This window comes from Periplaneta americana, chromosome 17, assembly GCF_040183065.1.
Source record: "Periplaneta americana isolate PAMFEO1 chromosome 17, P.americana_PAMFEO1_priV1, whole genome shotgun sequence".
NCBI lineage: Eukaryota > Metazoa > Arthropoda > Insecta > Blattodea > Blattidae > Periplaneta > Periplaneta americana.
Window position 1 is genome coordinate 105,083,389 of NC_091133.1, and position 23,719 is coordinate 105,107,107.

The following is a 23,719-nucleotide window of genomic DNA, read 5'->3' on the forward strand; positions in this document are numbered from 1 at the left end:
AGCATATATTTATGGTTTTGTGGTTTTAAAACTTTCACTCGTTCCATCTTAGTATTCATAATTATAATAAGACTGTTGAATGTAAATATTTAATTGTTATTGTCATTATTTGCCGTTTCATAATAATCCCAAACGAAGACCACAGGAAACATAAACAAAACAATATTTTGGTCATGGAATTCACGGCATACTAGATAACTAGAGTATCAAAGACGCCTACCACAAGAGATTTTACAGTGGCATTGGGTAATCATGGCCACAGAGGAGGGTTGTTGGAATAACTTACCGAGTGTTATTTTGGTAGAGGTTTTCTCGTATTTGCCTCAAGAAGACAAAATTAGAGCATCGTCAACATGCAAACAATGGAGGTGTGCGTTATATCACCCAAGCTTTTGGCAGAACATACACTTCAAAGCCAAAACAAGGGATCAGAATAGTATGTCACGGACTCGGTACCTTACGAACTGTTTTGCGAAGAAGTTACGCAATGCCACTGTCAGTTTCGATTCATTGGACCCATTATGTGTTCAAGAAGCAGCAAGAGTATTACAAAAGTTATGTGATAATGATCACCTACGACGTCTTATGTTGATGCCCAGCCACTGTCGCTTTGAATGCCCTGGAAGAATTGATGAACAAAAACAATTCTTCAAAAAGTAAGTTGTTGACAGTTCTTACTTGACAGATGTCACACATTTATTCTTTGTCCTTGGATTGTAAGTTATGTTTATCGAAGAGAAGTAGTTCAATAAAATTGTAAGGACACATTTAGTTTAATTTGGCAGAAAAACAAATGTCCTTGAGAAAAGGCAAATTGATTGAACATTGTTTACGCCTACACTTCAAATCATTTATGTTGAATAGCTTCATTTAATCGTCTATACAAGTTTTCATTAGATTAGTGTAGGGCAATCTTTTGTTGATCGTTGTTATTTGGTACAGAACATAAATGCAAGAAATAACTTATCTTCATTATATTTAAATAAATTGCTCTAGATCAAATAACAGAAATGAATAGGATTTTCTGTAAAGCAAAACGGACATACGTACACAGACACATATGCTAGCAAATTACCCAACAAAATATTCTGTATTACTTAAAGCAAACCGACATAAATACATGGACACGTCTTCTATCAATTTGTCAGTAGGCCTACTTTATGCTACAGAAAAGTCGCATCACAAAAGAGAAAACAGTCCTCTAATGGAAGTAGGCTACCGTAGCTGCTTTTTCTAATTTATGGACAATTTCAGTAGGTACTACTTGCAAATATATATTGGTCCATTTGTGGACATCTTTGTTTTGTTAGTGTTATTATTTAAGTTTGCTCTCCTTGACTGTTTCAGCTTTCATATAAGCAGGGTGCGAATTAACGGGGGGATGGAGGGGATTTCCTCCCTTTTGGAAAGTTATCCCCCTCTCATAAATCCATATTAACATCCCCGTCAGGGATAACTTATATCCCCCTCACAAAATATAATTATCATTAATTTGTTATTCTTACTTCCAATGTTTATATTTCATCACAGTAATGTCAACAACAGCAATAATAATAATAATAATAATTTTATGTATGATATTCCCTATTTAGGATTCTATCCCCCTCCTCATAAGAAATCTTAGTTCGCATTCTGTATATAAGTAATATTTGGCGCAAGAAACTACTTAAATGGGAAATATATTTGTGTTGTGATTTATCCAATGCTTTCGATATTCTTTATTGTTAAATATGAGGCTATCAAATGCAAAACTCGCCTTATCCAGGTAAAATGATTTGTGAGAAAACAGGAAAAACTGTTATGGATATGGACAGTTTTACATTTGATAGTAGTTTTCTGAGCACTATGGAAGAGGAATTAGACGAGATTTGCACAAACCAACTACATAGGCTATATCAGTAGATAGAGATCTGCAAGAAGTACAACATCCCATATGTAACTCATTTTTTTTTTTTTTTTTGTATAATGCGAGTTTTGCACTTAATAGTCTCGTATATTATTTTTGATAATGTCTCAAGATTACTTTAAATAATAGTATTATTTTGTTTTAAAACCAAATGTAACACAATTCAGTCACCTACATGAAGTGAATGGATTACCATTACTCCACCTGTGGAGAGTAGCATAACCAAGAAAGCATGCCCCTCTCTTTTTAAAAAATTTCAATTGGGACCCCCCTTCTCATATCTGCCCATGTCTAAGATTGTTGTGATGGTGTGTTAACGATATAGCCTATCTACACGTGTCATATTATTTAAGTGGTGAATTTGAACTTGCCAAATAATAATAATAACTGGAGGTACATTAACAGAAAGCCACAATTTGTCACACAGCATTTGTGTGCACTCATAGCTGAGTTCTGGCGTCTTGTCAGCTCATCTGAGTCGTGTGGATATAAAAGAAAAATTGTGACGATGTCGTTTATAGTTCCTGTGGTAGCTCAGTCGGTAGAGCATTCGCGCACTAAGCGAAGGGTTCCGGGATCGATACCCGGCCCTGGAACAATTTTTCCTTGAAATTATTCAAACCTGCTTTACAGGGAGCTACTACCTGAAAGTCAGATTTGCATAATAATAATAATAATAATAATAATAATAATAATAATAACAGACTTTTCTCACGATTTTCCAAAGTGCCGTTGCTTCTTCAACAGGAACTCAGTCTCATCTGCGACTAGGATCGAAAACTGATAAGTTGTTGAGAAAAAATAGGAGATAAATCTGTAGCACATTATTCGCTAAGTAGCCTGTGTTGGCTTTTTCGATCATATCCTTTTCGGTTAAGATGTTGAGTGTTGATGGCAGGAGCAGCAAGAATTTACCTGAGATATCGTTCATGCCTCCAAAGTGTACTTTAAGTTGCTGCATTATGATTTTCTAAGCAACCATTAAAAACAAGACAAATACTCGAAACCTTTCCTCTGCATCATGTAATCGTTCAACTGCCAATAAATAATAAAATCTTCCTAACATCCTAACATAGCATTGCCATGTTCTTTGAAAACAGGATCTATTTTCTAGGAATCTGAGGTTTCCTTTGCATCTTTTAAAATAGTACTCGAAAATTACTGCCTCAACTCATCATATTATTTCGGGCTTGTTTTAACAGTGATGTTGCATGTGGCCGTCATAAATCAATGGATTTCTTGTAAATATTTTGAAACAATATTGATTTACTGTAATATTTTTTACTGGAACATAAGCATAATTACAAAGTCAAAGGAATTGAGTTCCTTTTTCAATGCAAGAACTGTATTTTCTCAGGAAGATTTGTTTGAAAACAAAATTATATTCTGAAGGCATATCTAAATCTGCAAAAAACCCCCCTTTTCAACTCGAATAAGCTATCAAAAGATCGAAGACCAGAACGTTTTAGTATGCATTTGGCTGTCCTATTATCCAAGGCGCTTATTTAATTTCACTAAAAGCACAGAAACTTGATTTACATTTGTGTAAAAGTCTTTTGAGTCATTTGCACTTAAAAAAAAAAAACACATGAATTTTTTTCTACTTCATAACCAATTCTTCTCTTTCACAACCTAACTTACGCTTTTGAGCGCTGCTTAAATAGGTTAGATTTATTTAAAGTTATGCTTTCCTAATTCACTGAGCCCATTTATTCACTGGCACCTATCATGCAGTCATAAACCAGTAAAAATCTAAAAACATAAATTGTCAAATTATATTAGCTTCTGTATAATTGAAGTATATATTATAAGGCCTATTCTTTCTTTGTCCACTGCTTTAGAGTAACGGTTAGCACGTCTGACCGTAAAACTAGCAGGCCCCAGTTCAATTCCTGGTTTGGACTAAGTTACCTCGTTGGGTTTTTCCAGGGTTTTCCCCTCAACCAATTGAAGCAGAATTGCTGGGCAACTTTTGATGTTGTATCGCGGACTCATTTCGCCATCATTAGTTCGCATATCATCATCATCATCATCATCCATACCACAGTCTAGATTAAGTTCATGGTGCGGTGTGCTGCACTTGCACAAGAGCACGACTATTTGGCTACAAGTATCATTCGCATAACAGAATGGTAAACACAGTAAGCCTCAGGTTGCAGTGTAAGACTTCGGGTCGCTCCTCCGGAAAAGATAATATACACTTTTAATTCTGTGATGAATTTAACCTTCCCTTTTTGCAAATTTAATTTTAAACACAATTATAAAAATAAAATAATTTAAACGTTTACATTATATACGCTTCAGACATCATTGTTGGCTATGCATGTTATTAGTTCGTGCGAGATGAGGATAGAAAGAGTTGAAAACATGTTGAAGAAGCGGAATGGTGGATTAACCCTAGCAGTACCAACAGGGGGGAGGTGAAGTTTGCTCCCACCTCCTCCGAAATTTTTCTGTTAAATAGGACTACGTCATTGATATAGGCCTACTAAAAATATGAAAATATTATTTATTGTGAGCTATGAATCCTTCTATATGAATTTAACCTTCCCTTTTTGCAAATTTAATTTTAGACACAATTATAAAAATAAAATAATTTAAACGTTTACATTATATACGCTTCAGACATCATTGTTGGCTATGCATGTTATTAGTTCGTCCGAGATGAGGATAGAAAGAGTTGAAAACATGTTGAAGAAGCGGAATGGTGGATTAACCCTAGCAGTACCAACAGGGGGGAGGTGAAGTTTGCTCCCACCACCTCCGAAATTTTTCTGTTAAATAGGACTATGTCATTGATATAGGCCTACTAAAAATATGAAAATATTATTTATTGTGAGCTATGAATCCTTCTATATGAATTTAACCTTCCCTTTTTGCAAATTTAATTTTAGACACAATTATAAAAATAAAATAATTTAAACGTTTACATTATATACGCTTCAGACATCATTGTTGGCTATGCATGTTATTAGTTCGTGCGAGATGAGGATAGAAAGAGTTGAAAACATGTTGAAGAAGCGGAATGGTGGATTAACCCTAGCAGTACCAACAGGGGGGAGGTGAAGTTTGCTCCCACCTCCTCCGAAATTTTTCTGTTAAATAGGACTATGTCATTGATATACTAAAAATATGAAAATATTATTTATTGTGAGCTATGAATCCTTCTATCTTATTTGTGTTATTGTTTAATCATTTTCATTGATCTTAGTTTTACTAAAATACGAAAATTGTCAAGGTGAACAAAAAAAAAAACCCCTCTTTATTGAAGTAATTGTTCGAAAATATACAATTACATTTCAGTTTTTCTCTTTTATTATAGTAAGTTACATATTATTTGCTGATTTTCGTAGTAAAACTGTGGTCTGTTCTGTATGCGAGAATGGATGTGAAGAAAGTGATACGTAACATTTTTCATAGGCCTACTGTTATGTTGAAGTAATTGTTAAAAAATGTATAGTGACATTTCAGTTTTCTTCTTTTATTATAGTACATACTATTTATTGATTAAAAATGTTAAAAAATTGTTCAAAATTAGACATTTTTATAGTCACAAAATACCCTGCCACTGGTACTGCCTATTATTTAAAATAATTTGATATTGCTAGGGTTAACATCGCGTCATCGAAAAGAAAAAAATTATTGCAACTCGAGAAGTGATTGTTGAAAAAGACGCAATTATTGTAAAGATACTGTAGATACCGTGCTGTAAATTTGTGTGTGTGTGTGTGTGTGCGTGCGTGCGTGTTTTTTTTCTTTAGTAATGTTGATTTTATTGTACCTAAAAGTTATTGAAATTTGGCTAATTTTATGTCTACCTCCCTAGAATTTATGTAGGATAGATTACAACCGAAGTAATTGAATTCACTGATTTGTTTTATACATTGATTACTAATAACAATTTTAGATCTTTGGACTATTTATAAACCTTCTCCTTCCCTCCACAAAAGTCCATCAACTTTCCATTTCTTCTGCCTATAAAGTGTATTGTGCTTTTCATTAAGTCTTTCCAAATTTCTGTATTCTGTACAAAACATTACCTGCCTATGATTTGAAGGCTGCTAATTTGCTTTGATTCTGTTGTAAATTCACGGGTTTGTATCGTGTGTTGGCAGGCATGTATTGAAGCCGGTGCGTGTGCTTGTGGAGCAGTGTCGGCGACTGGAGGCACTGAGTCTGGGCTGTTCAGAGGAGCTCACGGTCTATGTTGGTGCATTGCTGGATCTGCTGGCACGTCACCAGGCATGCTCACTACGCCACCTGGGACTTGCATCCGTAAAGGATAATCCGGATGATTACCTTCTCCTAGACTTGGACCCTTCTCTCTTCCGCTCCTTCCAGATGCTGCAGGTACAACAACACTTTCACATGTTATCTATCAATTTTTCTTTATCAAACCATACTTGTGAACCACAAGAATATGGAGGATTGTTTCCAATCTCTAAAAATGACCTTGAATGATGTCAGGAGTCACACGACAGCTGAACTGTGGTGAGAGGTGACAGACCAGTAGTGAGTGATTTAATAGTCAGAGTGCATGGTGTCTCACAGCAGCAATACCCAAGAAAATCGAGAGTTTTGGAAGGGGTTCATTACTACTCTTTCCGGTATTATGTACAACATAATACCTTAATCTCACAATACCCGAGTATCTGCTGCTTTTCAAAGGGATATTAAAGAAAAACCCATCAATAAAATTGTTGTTGCTGTTGTTGTTTTCTAATGCCAGGCGTTTGACAATAAAGTCATTTGACCTCTTGCACTTCAGTATTTTTCAAAGATATTATCATGACCAGCCACTGAAGCACACATTTTGAGGTGTTCCGAATCCATTTCCTGGTTTGAGTTGCACAATGGGCAGTTAGGGGACTGATATATTCCAATTCTATGCAGGTTATACCGCCAGCATTCCATTGTTAGATGTTTAGTTGATTCTGTAGCATTAAAGTAGTCCCCGCCCGGAGATCCGATTGGGGAACCATTTTACCTCCAGATAATTTTACCTTGATGGTACTCATTTCATATTGGAGTGAAAATGGCAACTTGTAGCTGATTTAAGTGAACACCATATTTTAACGTTTTGGTGGCTACTTCATTCATACACAACCCCCAGAATGTCTGGAGGACCACACCTGCTGTTGGTCGACGGGAGATCTTGTTGATCACCAGCTTTCCCTCCTTAAGCCACTGGAGGACGATTTTAGTGCCATAGCAGGTCAGCACTAGGAACATAAAAGTAGAAAGAGGAGGAAGGAAAGGGAAATGAACCCCTAGGCCTCGAATGCTCTAATGCCGTTGGGGTCGAAGAAAGTAAGAGTTCAGTGAGAGGACTGGATAGGAAAGGGTAAAGAGGGAATTAGGTATTGAATAGAGGAAAATTATACCAAATTCAGTCATTAACTCATCAAGCTGACCAGTGCTAATTGATGACTAGCCCCTCCCTTTAGTTACTAACAGTTGCACCACGGGAAGGTAGGGATGGGACATTGGGTATTTGTCCAGGTTGGTTCCTTAAGGCCTTCAATGGGAAGGATTAATGGCTCTCCCCCCCTGTATCCGACAGATACCCTTTTGCAGCCTCAATAAAATTGTAACTAATTGTGTAAGAGTATAAATAATATTGTTATGCAGGTCCTGAGTGTGGACTATGATTATGTGAGTGACACCATGTTGGCAGCACTGGGTGAAGTTGGCTTGCTTCGCTTCATCATTCACGTTCATGGAATTGAAGATACTCATCCTGGCACATCTAATGCAGCCTGGACTACCTTCGTGCAGAACAAGTGAGTGTGATCTTGAATTGGATCATAATGATAATGCTCCTTGTGTATGTATGCAGATTCGATGGAGACTGCCAAACATCGATCCCTTCCTAACTTTGGGTAGACTATAGAATACTGTTGTGTAAGTCCTCAGTTTTGAGTTACATTTTATTATAAAGAAAATGAAATTTTAAAACTCATGTTCAAGAACTGTCATTCAGAAAGGAAATGCTTTTTGGATCGTCGTTTAATAATTCTTCATTGACATCATAACAGACCTGAGAGCCTCATACTTGAGGGAATAGATTCGTAATCAAGTAGCAGTGTTTGGAGTGTTACATGCTAAATCCTTGAACACTCGTGTTTTAATTGCGTTTTAGGAAAATTATTTAGGGTTATCTCAAATTTAGGTTTCTGTTTACAGTTGGGCATGCAGTAGTGTCGCAGTTAAAGCATTGTGCTGCAAGTTGGAAGGTTACGGGTTCGATTTCTGATAGTCATGAATTTTTCCCATTGACGTAATCCTTCCAGCTGCATTGTGGGAGCAAAAGTGGCCAACATGTGGGACTGACATCCCTACTGCTACTCAGTGCCGATTGTCTCGTGAGGTGCGAGTCTTAATATCATGCCACCTTAAGGGTCTTTTGGAGCCTGTGATGAAAAACGTAGTTGTAGGAGAAGGACAAGGTGGAAGAACAGTTGGAAAATATGTTGTTGTTGTTTTCTAATGCCAGGCATTTGACAATAAAGTCATTTGACCTCTTGCACTCCAATATTTTTCAAAGATATTATCATGACCAGCCACTGAAGCACAGATTTAGAGTAAAATGGCAAGTTGTAGCCGATTTATATGAACACCATATTTTAACGTTTTGGTGGCTACTTCATTCACACACAACCCCCAGAATGTCTGGAGGACCACACCTGCTGTTGGTCGACGAGAGATCTTGTTGATCACCAGCTTTCCCTCCTTAAGCCACTGGAGGACGATTTTAGTGCCATAGCAGGTCAGCACTAGGAACAGAAAAGTAGAAAGAGGAGGAAGGAAAGGGAAATGAACCCCTAGGCCTCGAATGCTCTAATGCCGTCGGGGTTGAAGAAAGTAAGAGTTTAGTCAGAGGACTGGATAGGAAAGGGTAAAGAGGGAATTAGGTATTGGTTAGAGGAAAATTATACCAAATTCAGTCATTAACTCATCAAGCTGACCAGTGCTAATTGATGAGTAGCCCCTCCCTTTAGTTCAGCTCGTAAAATTATATATTTATAATATGGAAAATATGGATTGGGAAAAAGAAATGATAGAGGAGAATATTTGGTGAATTTTTGCAAAAGAAATGCAATGATTGTTGGAAATACATTATTCCAACAACATAAACGAAGAAGATATAGACCACACCTGTGGAGAAACAGCACATCTGACTGCGAAAGTAGGTGACCCGGGTTCGATTCCCGATTGGAACAAGTTACCTGGTTGAGGTTTTTTCAGGAGTTTTCCCTCAACCCAATATGAGCAAATGCTGGGTAACTATCAGTGCTGGACCCCGGACTCATTTCACTGGCATTATCACCTCCATCTCATTCAGACGCTAAATAACCTAAAATGTTGATAGTGTCGTAAAATAACCTGCTTAAAAAAAAAAGAAGAAGAAGATGTACATGGACATGCCTAAGGGATGAAAGCAGATATCAGCTAGACTATTAGCGGATATTAACTCAGATCGTGCCCTGCTGGTAGGTGAAGTAGATATTCGTCTGAAGAAGATAAGACAAAGACAGGTGACGAAGAAATTCAACATTGCTATCATGATGTTTCATGAATATGTAATATGAAAATAAGTAATATAAAGTAAAAAAAAGGCGAAATATATAGCTAAAAATGGCAAAATATGTAGATAAATACGTAATAAATAAAAAATATGTAACTTAAAATCTGGGCTTTATTTTATGTATTTTTTCACAGTGGTAAAAAATTGCAGGTGCACATGTGATTCAACCTCATTCAATTATTATTTGGAGTAAGTATAGGCCATTTTCTATCTGATGCTTTTCCAATTCACTGCGGGCTAAAGCAGGGAGATGCACTATCACCTTTACTTTTTAACTTTGCTCTAGAATATGCCATTAGGAAAGTTCAGGCTAACACAGAGGGTTTGGAATTGAACGGGTTACATCAGCTTCTTGTCTATGCGGATGACGTGAATATGTTAGGAGAAAATCCACAAACAATTAAGGAAAACACGGAAATTTTACTTGAAGCAAGTAGAGCGGTAGGGTTGGAAGTAAATCTCAAAAAGACTAAGTATATGATTATGTCTCGTGACCAGAATATTGTACGAAATGGAATTATAAAAATTGGAGATTTATCCTTCGAAGAGGTGGAAAAATTCAAATATCTTGGAGCAACAGTAACAAATCTAAATGACACTCGGGAGGAAATTAAACGCAGAATAAATATGGGAAATGCGTGTTATTATTCGGTCGAGAAGCTTTTGTCATCTAGTCTTCTGTCAAAAAGTCTGAAAGTTAGGATTTATAAAACAGTTATATTACCGGTTCTGTATGGTTGTGAAACTTGGACTCTCACTTTGAGAGAGGAACAGATGTTAAGGGTTTTTGAGAATAAGGTTCTTAGGAAAATATATGGGGCTAAAAGGGATGAAGTTACAGGAGAATGGAGAAAGTTACACAACGCAGAGCTGCACGCATTGTATACTTCACCTGACATAATTAGGAACATAAAATCCAGACGTTTGAGATGGGCAGGACATGTAGCACGTATGGACGAATCCAGAAATGCATATAGAGTGTTAGTTGGGAGGCCGGAGGGAAAAATACCTTTGGGGAGGCCGAGACGTAGATGGGAAGATAATATTAAAATGGATTTGAGGGAGGTAGGATATGATGGTAGAGACTGGATTAATCTTGCTCAGGATAGGGACCAATGGCGGGCTTATGTGAGGGCGGCAATGAACCTACGGGTTCCTTAAAAGCCAGTAAGTAAGTAAGTTAATAATTAAATATTTTTCCATATTTTCTGTTGTCATTGTCTCGTCAACAGCAATCCATACATAGGAATCACCAAGTTAAGCTGTGATCGTTTCCATTGTGTCATTGTAGCAGGAATTCAAATAATTTTTCCGGAGTGTTCATTCATTCATTCATTCAGAATATTGAAGTTGCAGTATTTGCATAGGAATGCTTGAAACTTTATACCATAGTACATTTGCAGCAACCATTGCCATGCACAAATCTTTATTAAATTCTGGTAGAAGACGAAAAAGGTTCCAACACCACTTGAGTAAGAAGAACTTGTTGTTTCGATGGAGCACGTTTTTTATTTGTGACATGAAGTTCAGTTTTTAAATGCGTTTCTCACACACTTTGCACAGCATGATTTTGCCGTCACTAGTAAAGGCATCATCAATTTAAATCCAGTCTGTTAACTTGAATTCAACTGTGCCATAGCAGTAGATATACCTGATGAGAGTATAAGCTTCTCAAGCAAACTGAAAGAACTATTGTTTTCTTTCAGAGTAACTGATTTGGAGTGTTTGTGCAAAATGGTCATATCCACAGGATAATGTCCACTCTCCTTTATCGCGGTAGCAGTACAATGACCCACCCTTTGCATTGGTATTTGTTTCTACTTGACCATTGCTTCTTAAGGTATACACAAAATGTTAGCATGACAAAGGGATATCCTTTTTTTTTTTTTTGACAGAATACGTTATTATTTTCAATTATTAAATTATTTTTATGCATTAGAGATCAAGAGACAAGCTTTAAAAACAAATTTAAAACATATAAATAAAGAAGAGAAAGCGCACATTCGTGCAAAGAGAAAGAGTTTTAGGGCTTTTCCCTACGGGCGCTGTCTTCACTGTATGAAATCAATGATTTCGTTCTTTCGGTGCACCATAGGATATGGTATCTTTCACAGGATTTCTTGCATAGTAGACACACGCAGCTTCCATCTGGTGAGTGGTAGTGTGCACTGCTGCAGACTTTGTGATGAAAACCATGTACAGCCATTCTTGTCACTAGATGTCTCAGCTCGTAGTTTCCGTGAGTCCAGAGATCAGATGTCATCGCTTCGGTGCTGTAAAATTCGGGCCAGATGCCATCAAGGCTGTGAGAAAGGATAAGGTAAAAGTCTTCGTGTACGCAGACGACATGGCAATTCTCTCCGAATCGCAAAGTTACCTCCAAGAAGCCTTCAATGACCTTGCAAAGTGGGCAACCGAAACCGGCCTGAGAATAAATGAGACCAAAACGGTAACGATGGTTTTCAGGAGGGGAGGCAGAACAACACCAAAAGACACGATTTATTATAATGAAATCCCCCTATCATGCGTCAATCACTTTTGCTACCTCGGCATCACCCTGCAGCCGCAAGGAACAACGTTCACAAAGCACGTGAAGGAGAAAGCTAGAATTTAAAACGTATAACTAATGAGTTAAGTCGAGGGAAAATTGGTGAAAAAAATGTGTATTCTTTCAAAATATGTAATACATGTAATATATGCCAAAATATGTTGTTGTTGTTTTCTAATGCCAGGCGTTTGACAATAAAGTCATTTGACCTCTTGCGCTCCAATATTTTTCAAAGATATTATCATGGCCAGCCACTGGAGCACAGATTTTGAGGTGCACAATGGGCAGTTAGGGGACTGATATATTCCAATTCTATGCAGGTGTTTGGTCAAATAATCATGGCCTGTTGCCAATCTAAATGCAGCTACAGACGATTTTCGTGGTAAATCGGGAATTAACTGTGGATTTTGATGCAGAGAGTTCCATTTTTTCCCTTGGGATTGTGTTTTTAAATTTTGTTTGTTGAAGTCTAAGTATGTAGATTTAATAAATCTTTTCACAGAGTAATACGTTGATTTAGTAACAGGTCTGTAAGTAGCAGTGCTGCCCTTCTTTGCTAAAGCATCCTTATTCTCATTTCCCAGGATTCCACAATGGAATGGTATCCATTGGAATACAATTCTTTTATTGAGTGATATTAATTGAGGGAGCATTTTAGTTATTTCTGCTGTTTGAGATGAAGGTGTGTGTTTAGAGACTATTGATAGAATAGCTGCTTTGGAGTCTGACAATATAACTGAGAATGTATAACCTGGAAATTGATTTAGAATTGAAAAACGAGATGACAAATTGAATTTATTTGAATATTATTTACAATTAACGCTAATTATTATAATAACAGAACATAACCTTCTGCTACAGTATTGGATTTCCAGCCTCTGTGACTTTCCCTCGTCTTTCGATTGCATATCCGAGAATAATCGAAAACCTGAACTTTAATGAATAGGTGTACTTTAATGACATGCATTAAAGGACTGCTACCAGGTGTATAATTACTACATTTCGGCATGGTTGAGCATAAACAAATTTAAAACATATAACTCATGAGTTAAGTCGAGGGAAAATTGGTGAAAAAAAATGTGTATTCTTTCAAAATATGTAATACATGTATGCCAAAATATTTATTATGCACTAAAATATATAAAAACATGTAACATCGGAATAATGATCCCTTTGGTGTGATTCGCCGACATTTTAACTTTTCTTATAGATACATGTAATCACATAAAATCCGTGCTCTATTCATGACCTTGACAGTAGAATAAGGTGATGTGGTCAGCACCTCACTCCCATAGCAATGACAAAATTCCTGCCACCACCCAGTATTGATCCCAGGACCTTTCAGTCTGTGGCCAGTTGCTCTATCAACTGAGATACCCGCTGCTAATCCTGGGTAAGTCAAGTGGATCCAATTTTCAAAGCATTGTGAATTCCTGTATTCATCAGAAATGCAAAAAATATCGAAGACTCTCCTCTTCCAAATAAATTCTGATATTTTAAAAATAAGGAGAATGATCCTGGGTAGTGTCCTAGTTTTCAGAAATGAATTACTAATGCTAAGCAGGTGATGGCTGTGTTGCAGTGTTAGTGTTATGTATGCTGTGATTGAGATAGTTGTCAACTTGTCCTGTTGCAGTGCAAATTGTGAGCTGCGCCTCACTCTTATCCACTCATACGAAGTAGTGGACATTCTGCACTCTGATATTCTGAAGCCATCGATGCCGCTCACTCATCTCAAGGTTTTTTTCTGCGAGCAGGTAACTATATTTCCTACTGTATGTAGACAATCTTCATACCGTATATGTACTAAGAGTAGTTTCCTCGGTCAAAATTCAGTCAACTGACTATTTCTGTTCCAAGTATGACATCTTCATTTATCGTCGTTAATTCATTCTAAAAACCTGCAATGATCAAATTATATGTTGCAGCAAAATATTTTGTTGTTGTTTTCTAATGCCAGGCATTTGATAATAAAGTCATTTGACCTCTTGCACTCCAATATTTTTCAAAGATATTATCATGGCCAGCCACTGAAGCACAGATTTTGAGAAAAAATGGCAAGTTGTAGCCGATTTAAGTGAACACCATATTTTAATGTTTTGGTGGCTACTTCATTCACACACAAACCCCAGAATGTCTGGAGGACCACACCTGCTGTTGGTCGAAGAGTCCACTGGACCTAGCTGGGAGATCTTGTTGATCAACAGCTTTCCCTCCTTAAGCCACCGGAGGACGATTTTAGTGTCATAGCAGGTCAGCACTAGGAACAGAAAAGTAGAAAGAGGAGGAAGGAAAGGGAAATGAACCCCTAGGCCTCAAATGCTCTAATGCCATCGGGGTCGAAGAAAGTAAGAGTTCAGTCAGAGGACTGGATAGGAAAGGGTAAAGAGGGAATTAGGTATTGAATAGAGGAAAATTATACCAAATTCAGTCACTAACTCATCAAGCTGACCAGTGCTAATTGATGAATAGCCCCTCCCTTTAGTTCAGCTTGTAAAATTATGCTTACTAACAGCTGCACTACGGGAAGGTAGGGATGGGACATTGGGTATTTGTCCAGGTTGGTTCCTTAAAGCCTTCAATGGGAAGGATTAATGGCTCTCCCCCCTGTATCCGACAGATAACCTTTTGCAAAATATGAGTATATTTATTTTAGGCTAGAACTATGAACAATAGCATATATCCAGTACAATAAATATTGCAGCACTGGTGTGATTATACCTTGTATAGAAATCAAATTTAATCAAATATATCCCTTAAAAGTAGGATTGAGGTTTCTTATAGCCAGAAACTAAGCCATAAATAGAAAAGAACTAAATTTCTTTATTAACAATAATAAATGTTGTAATAAAGTAATTAAACCGGAAGTATAGAACTACTAAGTTTAATTGCTGTATTCATAGAAATTTAGGAATATAGAAAAAAACAGACTTAGTTGGAAAGCCACTAGCTTGGTGACATTGTTCCAAGCAAACGCGAAAAATAGCAATAAATCTAATCTGAAAATCCAGCATAGTACTTATCAAAGCAGTCAGCAATGGGCAGAATTTCTAGCAAGCAAGCATGCTGAACTGCCATCAGTGCTCTCCATATGTGATCTATAAAATAAACGTGCATTGTAGGAACTGGGCTTGACTGTTAAATAGGTAAGATATTTAGAATTTTTTTTTTTTAGTTATTTAACAATGCTGTATCAGCTACGATGTTTTTAGCATTGATGGGATTGGCAATAGTGAGATGGTATTTGGTGAGATGATGCCGATGATTCACCATAGATACCTAACATTCTTCTTACAGTTGGGGAAAACCTCGGAAAAATCCCAACGAGGTAATCAGCCCAAGTGGGAATCGAACCCACGCCCCAAGTGCAACTACAGATCAGCAGGCAAACACCTCAGCCGACTGAGCTTTGCTGGTGACTGTTTAGATATTAAAAAAAAAAAGTTCCATTGATTATATAGCATGATCCATTCAAAGTGGCATAAACTAAAAACACACACATTGAAAACTGATAAAGTATTTTTCTGAAATTTCGAAGACAAGTACATGACATTTTGGAGTTCATTTGAGCTTCTACATTACCTCTCTGGTTTATATGTTATAGAAGTTACCTGGCAACCACACTGCTCCAGCTGCTACATGATAGTTTCATAATGCAGCATTGATCTTGTTCTTGAGATCATTAATGCCTCTTGGGCATTGAGCAGAGACATGATTCTTGATGTAATTCCTCCGAAAATGATGTGAGGACAGAACACTAAGAACAAAGTTCAAAATTATGATAGAACATTAAAAATAACCAGCCAAGTTTGTATCATAAAAAGTAGATGAGAATAAAAGCTTGCAGAACTATTGAAGACTAGTACTCACAGCAGCAGAACTTGGACCATCAAATAACAAGGTATATATAAAGATTTTCTTCAGTTGAATGTAAATGGTATAACTGCAGAACTCTTTAACTACAGTAATAAGAAAAACACTAATATTGAATTGAATTTTTTTAATTTGTGGGCGTTAAAAGTACCTTGAACTATAACCTACATCAATCTATAAAATTGAATATTAGAAAATAAGACACATGCTAAATTATTAAATGAATTTGAATGTATTGACAGTCTTGAACACAATAAGTGTAAGACATAGTCAAAGTACAGAGTGATAGAAAAGAAAAAAAAACACAAACTGATAACAATAAATTGTAATAAAATGAAATAGCAAAACTATGTGAAAAACACACAAAGAATGTAAGAAAATACCAGAGAAACCTTAACACTAAAAAATTCATTAACACCATGAAAAGGTTATTTATCAACCAATCAGAGATAAAGTTATTAAAGCCCTCTTTTTCAAACCAAAACCTGATGAGGGGATGTATTTTCAATTTTTAATGCCGTAATAAAATAATTCAGCTGGCTATGGACTGGAAGGTCCGGCATTCAATCCCAGGTGGTGACAGGATTTTTTCTCGATGCCAAACTTTCAGAATGGCCCCGAGGTTCACTCAGCCCCCTATAAAATTGAGTACCGGGTCTTTCCCGGGGGTAAAAGGCGGTCAGAGCATGGTGCCAACTATACCATCTCATTCTAGTGCCGAAGTCATGGAAAGCATGGGGTTCTACCTCCATGCCCCCCAAGTGCCTTCATGGCATGTTACGGGGATACCTTTACCTTTTTTTTTATATAATAAAATAATTTTTGTTTATTTTTAGATAATCTACATTTAGGTACTATATCAAAAAAATAATGGTTCTAATATTATGAGAATGAACACCATTCTTTAAAGTTAGTATAATATGAGTTTTTATCTTTAACAAAATTTAAAGCTTGATAACTAACTACACTGAGATACTAATTATTATTTTTTCATTAATAAATAATGGTTAGCTGTATGCCTTCATTGGTGAGTTACTATTCTAATGTTTTTTTTTTTTTATGTGTAAAGACCTTGTCAATGTGAGCACTGTTGTCCCATAACAATAAAACATAGGAAAGAATATTATGGAAATATGAGAAATAAGGAACTCTAATATACCTTTCGGGAAGAAATAAGATTTTTCATAATCTTTTGCAAGCTAGATCAATATGGGTCTTCCCACGTAAGTGTGCCATTTACCATGATGCCAAGGAGTTCGAAAGAATTGCCATTGTCCATTGTTGAATAAAAGGGATTTGGTTTCATTTAGTAAAAACTTATTTGAATTTAACTACTTCTTAGCTCCATTAAGGACTGAATTGGCAAGATTTTTCATTCCGTTAAGATCACTATGTTGTGTCAAAATGTAGCTTTGCCAGCAAAAACCACAGAAATGGCAAGAACATTAGGTACACTTCAAATTATTGACCATGGATAAAAAGAGAATAGGGCCCAATACAGATCCCTGAGGAACACCATATTTTTAATAATTACAGATTTTTTACCATTAGTGAAGACTCGCTGCTTATGGTTATTAAGATGGGGGGGGGGGTGTATATGTGTGTGTGTGTGCGTGCGTGCGTGCACACTAACTCAGCAAACTATAAATCACAAATGTATGATGCAAGTTACTGACGTTCAAGAGCTTCAAGGACAGAGTCACTGAAACTAATGGAAGCCCTTGCTTTCCACATTTTGCAGCAACTCTGTTCTTTTATAATGCTGTGAATTATGTTTGTGGCAAGAAACAATTTCTGTCTACAGAAAAGTAAAATTTTCACAAAGAATCCTATATTTTTATGTTATTTATTTTCTTTTGCATCATGATTAAGATCATGTTGATGTTAAGAAGAAAATCTTTAAGCCTTAAAATTTGTGCATAAATTACTATTGGAGACCTCATTTTTTAAATAATAAATTTTTGTAGAAAAATAAAGTATTTTTGTTTGCTCTGTTCTTTAAGAGTAAGATATGTCAGTTTTTAGGAGTCTTTCTCATACGTATCTGTAAGATGTAATATGTTTGCCTAACAATTTTTCTGTTAGAGGTATAGTTTTATTTATATAAATAACTCTCGACTTTGAAATTGTCTCCTGTGTGAAATCAAAGACTGTGCTGCATCCTACCGATGTTTCAGAATATGCTTAGACATTTATTAGATAGGAGGCAGACATGTTTATTATACTTGTGTGTAAGCCAGTATTCCCTATTTAGTGCAGTCGACTCCCGATAATTCGTAGTAATTAATGTACGAACTTCCGCGAAATATTGAAAATCGCGAATTATATGCAACATTTTTCATTATTATTTTAAGTCCAGTAAAAGTTACTCCAACAGATTCAGTTACAGAAATACACTTCAAAATTAAGTGCAAAATGTGAAATAATGCAAAACATCTTGAAACAATATAATATTATGTAATATTACATTTGTTTAATAGAAATAATCTGTCACCCCTTTTTTGTTTCTTAGACGATTGTTCTTTTTTTTTTTTTTTCTCCTAATTTTAGATCGCAAATTTCTTAAGAGAGAGAGAGAGAAAGAATAAATCGAGTAAAAGCGGAAATGACGTTGCTTTGTCTTCCCCCCCCCCCCTCAAAAAAAAAAAAGGATCAGGATTACCCATACATCTATTTAACCACACACGAATTATCAGAAGTTGACTGTATTTTTATTTTTCTCTTAATGATATCTTAAGATATTCTTATGTTTAATATTGTTTCATTAACTATGCATTATTGTTCTGTATTGTTGTATATTCCACACTACGAGTAGCCTAAATTTTCAAGTTATACTATGTTACATTATAATTTTAGATCTAATTTCTCTGGTAAAATATTTTTGGACACATATAGCCTATATAATTCCATTTATTACACGGTGTTATACAAGAAAAGAAATAATTTAAAATATAGTTACAGTCAGCTTTCATTGTATCACTATTTTATGTGTTTTTTTCTTCCCCCAGGGAGACCATTGATATGTTAATAAAATGATTTTATTTCATATTAATAATGATTAACAACTCTGATATTTTCGGAAAAATTGCTGGGTACTGCTCTTTCAGTGTCATTACACTGAAAACAGGTATTCCCATTATTATTTAGAATTGTACGTATATATTTTTTCTACATCATACCTAATACTTTCTTTATATTCGCTTTAATCGTGAAGTAGGTAGCAGTTGCTAGAATTGTTGTCTGAAGATTTGTACAAGAATGTTGTTGTTGTTTTCTAATGCCTGGCATTTGACAATAAAGTCATTTGACCTCTTATACTCCAATATTTTTCAAAGATATTATCATTGTTAATTGGCAAGTTGTAGCCGATTTAAGTGAACACCATTTTTTAACGTTTTGGTGGCTACTTCATTCACACACAACCCCTAGAGTGTCTAGAGGACCACACCTGCTGTTGGTCGACAGGTTCATTGGACCTAGCTGGGAGATCTAGTTGATCACCAGCTTTCCCTCCTTAAGCCACTGGAGGACGATTTTAGTGCCATAGCAGATTTTAGTTCAAGTAAATTAATTTAAATAAACAGAAAACAATTTATTATGTATGAGACATATATTTACCTTTATAAAGTTATGTTCCTATGTCAATTCATTATTACTGAAAGTGTGAGGCACAAAGTCCTAATACCGACCTTTTAAGTAATCTCTATATTCGAAAACAGTATTATAACAAATAGAAATTGAGTTTTTAAGGTGGTTAGCGAGATATTCAAGATTATAAAAGATTAGAAATACAGTTGAAGAGATAAAGTGAATTTTAAGAATTATATCCTGGATTATGAGAGATATAAATAATTGAATTATTATAAGCAAGTGAGAAAAATGTCAGAGGAAAGTTTACCCACAAAGTTATTGAAATGGTGACCTGACAGAAAAAATAGAGGTAAGCCTCGAAACTCATGGATGCAAGTAACGAGAATAGGGATGAGAGAAAGAGAACTGGAAGAATTGAACTAGATAAATAAGGACGAATGGAGAAGAAAGGTAAGACTTTAGGTACAGAAAGATTTGTAAATATTGTGATTGTGTAAATAAATAAATTATAACAAACAACTCAGCAAGTTACATAATATCTAGAAGATGATGGCGGAATAATAAAGAAGGAACTGTCAATGTTAAAATTTGCAGCAAAGAAGGCAACCATGTTAGTTACCCAATATTAAAAGATAAGAATAGAAACAGCAAGTTTGTTTGTACTTAAATGCTTACAATAAACACTCTTAGCTTTAGCTCTGGGTCTTTTCTTCCCTCTTCTTTTTCTGTGGCAAGATGAACAACTCTTACCTCCATCTAGACCTTAAGTCGGTAGCCTGTAACTCTGCTGATGTAGATAAATCTACACTGAAACAGATCAGCAGTGCTGAACAGCTGGTAAAGTAGACGAGATGGATGTAATGTGCCCAGTTTGTGATATGCTGTGAACTTGGCTGTTTCAGCTAAACAGTCTTGCTCTGCACCGCTTGTCCAGCTGGTATGCTAAGAGCCTGCGTTCTCTGTGGTGGGTTGACTCGCTGGCATCAGCTGCATCACACTGTTTGGTGGAGTCTGCTGAAGAACCTGACCCTCTGGTCATGGCTGCCTGGCGGTGCTCCAAGCTAGAGGAGATCATCCTCCTAGGTCTGTGCATTGCTTCTTTGACTCCGTGATTATGGGTTTATGGGTTATTGCTTTTGCTACTAATTCTTCACTTCATGGTGTGTATGTATGGTCTCATAACAGGCCTTCTCTTCCTTATTTCGTTCTTGGTGTGACATAAAATGATCTTTTTGTCAAGATTGCTAGACTTCCTAATTTTGAAGGAAATTTCTGTTCATTCATAGTTTTCTGCCCAGGGACAGGTCTTCCACTGCAAACGCAGCATTCTCCAGTCTTTCTTATTTTCAGCCTCCTCTTAGTATCTGGAAATTTTTATGTGTAAGAAAAATATCTTGTGTCTCTTATAATTCGCTCACAGGGTGTTAGTTGTTATGTATTTTGAAATGTTTGGTTAATTTAAGTAATATTACTGAAATGTTTATGGTGGATTAGTCACAATTCTCAATTGAGTGGTGTTTTCACAAAACTCGTTATCTACATTTTTTTCGATTTTGAGGGTTTAGCGTATCCTTATGTTTGTGGGCCAGGAGAATCCAATGGTGCTATCAGAATTAAGCTAAAATTGGTAAGTATATCAGTAAATTGATCTTGAAATAAAAGAGATTTTTCAAAACTCGGTATCTACAGTTGTGTATTTTAGAAAAGAGATGTCTTGAAAAAAAGAAGATTTTGTAGATAACGAGTTTTGTGAAAACGCCCCTCAATTACAGTTGAGTTATCTTATATCATTACTAGAGCCCGGATTTATAGGTATTATAAGCTAAAAGTGATATCTATATTTGGGTAAGCATGATGTACATTACAGTTGAGAAAGCATGGTTTACAACTTTACGAAGTTTAAATCTTCCAGTATTTATCTAATTATAACTAAAGAAGGCAAGGAGTTACCTATTGAACTGTGTGCCGTGCCTATGACACCTGCAAGTTACTGTAATGGTGGTTATCAAGAGACACTGCACTTAAATTTGTTTTGTCTTTCTTTAAAGGCTTCTGTGATTGAACATAATATAGCACCCCTAAAATAATACTGTCGTTGTTGTTTAGTCAGCTGTCCTAAGACAGGTGAACCTCACAAGTGATACACCACCATAAGGCACCACTTATGAGACAAATGAGCCGGGATATAATGGGGTAGGGTGGCCACTAAAACCCTTAAACAATGATTATTAAAGGAGAAAAATTCGCTCCTGTGCCGGGGATCGAACCCGGGTCCTTGGTTCTATGTACCAAGTGCTCTAACCACTGAGCTACGCCGAAGTTCAATCCACAGCACCAGATCGAATTTCTCTCTTCTAGTATTTTTCCCATTGTGGCCTGACTCCAAGTTCGACATGTATGCTGACACATATTAAGTCAACTGCCATTATACGAGGAGCGCACTCAATTGAGTGACTTAGTGGCCGTGATTCTACAGTAATATGCACTGTTGGGCAAAGAATCTAGGTAAAGATTAATTTTTGGTCCTATAGAATATATGTTTTTTTCTGCTCTAATAATCATTGTGCGGTTTTCGGCGTAATAGATCGACTATTGATCAGATTTTTTGTATTCGACAGATAATGGAGAAAAAATGGGAGTATAAGGGTACAGTACATCAGTTATTCATAGATTTCAAAAAGGCATATGACTCGGTTAAGAGGGAAGTATTATATGATATTCTTATTGAATTTGGTATTCCCAAGAAACTAGTTCGATTAATTAAAATGTGTCTCAGTGAAACATACAGCAGAGTCCGTATAGGTCAGTTTCTATCTGATGCTTTTCCAATTCACTGCGGGCTAAAGCAGGGAGATGCACTATCACCTATACTTTTTAACTTCGCGCTAGAATATGTCATTAGGAAAGTTCAGGATAACAGGCAGGGTTTGGAATTGAACGGGTTACATCAGCTTCTTGTCTATGCGGATGACGTGAATATATTAGGAGAAAATACACAAACGATTAAGGAAAACACGGAAATTTTACTTGAAGCAAGTAGAGCGATCGGTTTGGAAGTAAATCCCGAAAAGACAAAGTATATGATTATGTCTCGTGACCAGAATATTGTACGAAATGGAAATATAAAAATTGGAGATTTATCCTTCGAAGAGGTGGAAAAATTCAAATATCTTGGAGCAACAGTAACAAATATAAATGACACTCGGGAGGAAATTAAACACAGAATAAATATGGGAAATGCGTGTTATTATTCAGTTGAGAAGCTTTTGTCATCTAGTCTTCTGTCAAAAAGTCTGAAAGTTAGGATTTATAAAACAGTTATATTACCGGTTGTTCTGTATGGCTGTGAAACTTGGACTCTCACTCTGAGAGAGGAACATAGGTTCAGGGTGTTTGAGAATAAGGTGCTTAGGAAAATATTTGGGGCTAAGCGGGATGAAGTTACAGGAGAATGGAGAAAGTTACACAACACAGAACTGCACGCATTGTATTCTTCACCTGACATAATTAGGAACATTAAATCCAGACGTTTGAGATGGGCAGGGCATGTAGCACGTATGGGCGAATCCAGAAATGCATATAGAGTGTTAGTTGGGAGACCGGAGGGAAAAAGACCTTTAGGGAGGCCGAGACGTAGATGGTAGGATAATATTAAAATGGATTTGAGGGAGGTGGGGTATGATGATAGAGACTGGATTAATCTTGCACAGGATAGGGACCAATGGCGGGCTTATGTGAGGGCGGCAATGAACCTTCGAGTTCCTTAAAAGCCATTTGTAAGTAAGTAAGTAATAATCATTGTTACCATAACACATACGTTCTGTAGGACCAAAAATTAATCTTTACGTAACTTTTGGTAGTTATTGTAGAACAGTATTATTCTAAGGTGCAATATATGTGTTGCTTCCCACATCATGCTTAAATATTCAGAATTATCTGTTACATATGGGGGTGTGGTTAAGTATATACGAAGTAGCAATTACTACTTTATAGTGCCTAATGATCCGGGTTTTAGTTATTGTCACATCCTTCTGCAAGTATTTATGAAATTAATACTTAACCGTTTTAAAAATGTAATGATTAAATCAAAGTTTGGTAAGAGTTGGTTATTTTGTTACAATGATGAAAGTTAGTATGTACTTCATGGCTTACTTAACCAGTTTTCTGTGAATCCCCTTATCCTGATTAAGAATGACAGAACAATGAAATTCTG

The 23,719-nt window shown here is 36.1% G+C and overlaps 1 protein-coding gene across 2 annotated transcripts in view; it reads left to right on the forward strand.

The window, feature by feature from the left end:
* Positions 1–244: 244 nt before the first annotated feature.
* Positions 245–23,719, forward strand: part of LOC138692899 (F-box only protein 33-like) — a 47,136-nt gene continuing 23,661 nt past the window's right edge. For both annotated transcript variants that reach the window (XR_011330157.1, XM_069816222.1), the window contains exons 1-5: positions 245–656; positions 6,022–6,256; positions 7,538–7,689; positions 13,679–13,799; positions 20,409–20,589. Coding sequence is in view for 1 of the 2 variants with exons in the window: in XM_069816222.1 (XP_069672323.1) it covers positions 253–656; positions 6,022–6,256; positions 7,538–7,689; positions 13,679–13,799; positions 20,409–20,589 (1,093 nt within the window). In the remaining variant the exon portion in view is untranslated. The remainder of the gene's footprint in view (positions 657–6,021; positions 6,257–7,537; positions 7,690–13,678; positions 13,800–20,408; positions 20,590–23,719) is intronic.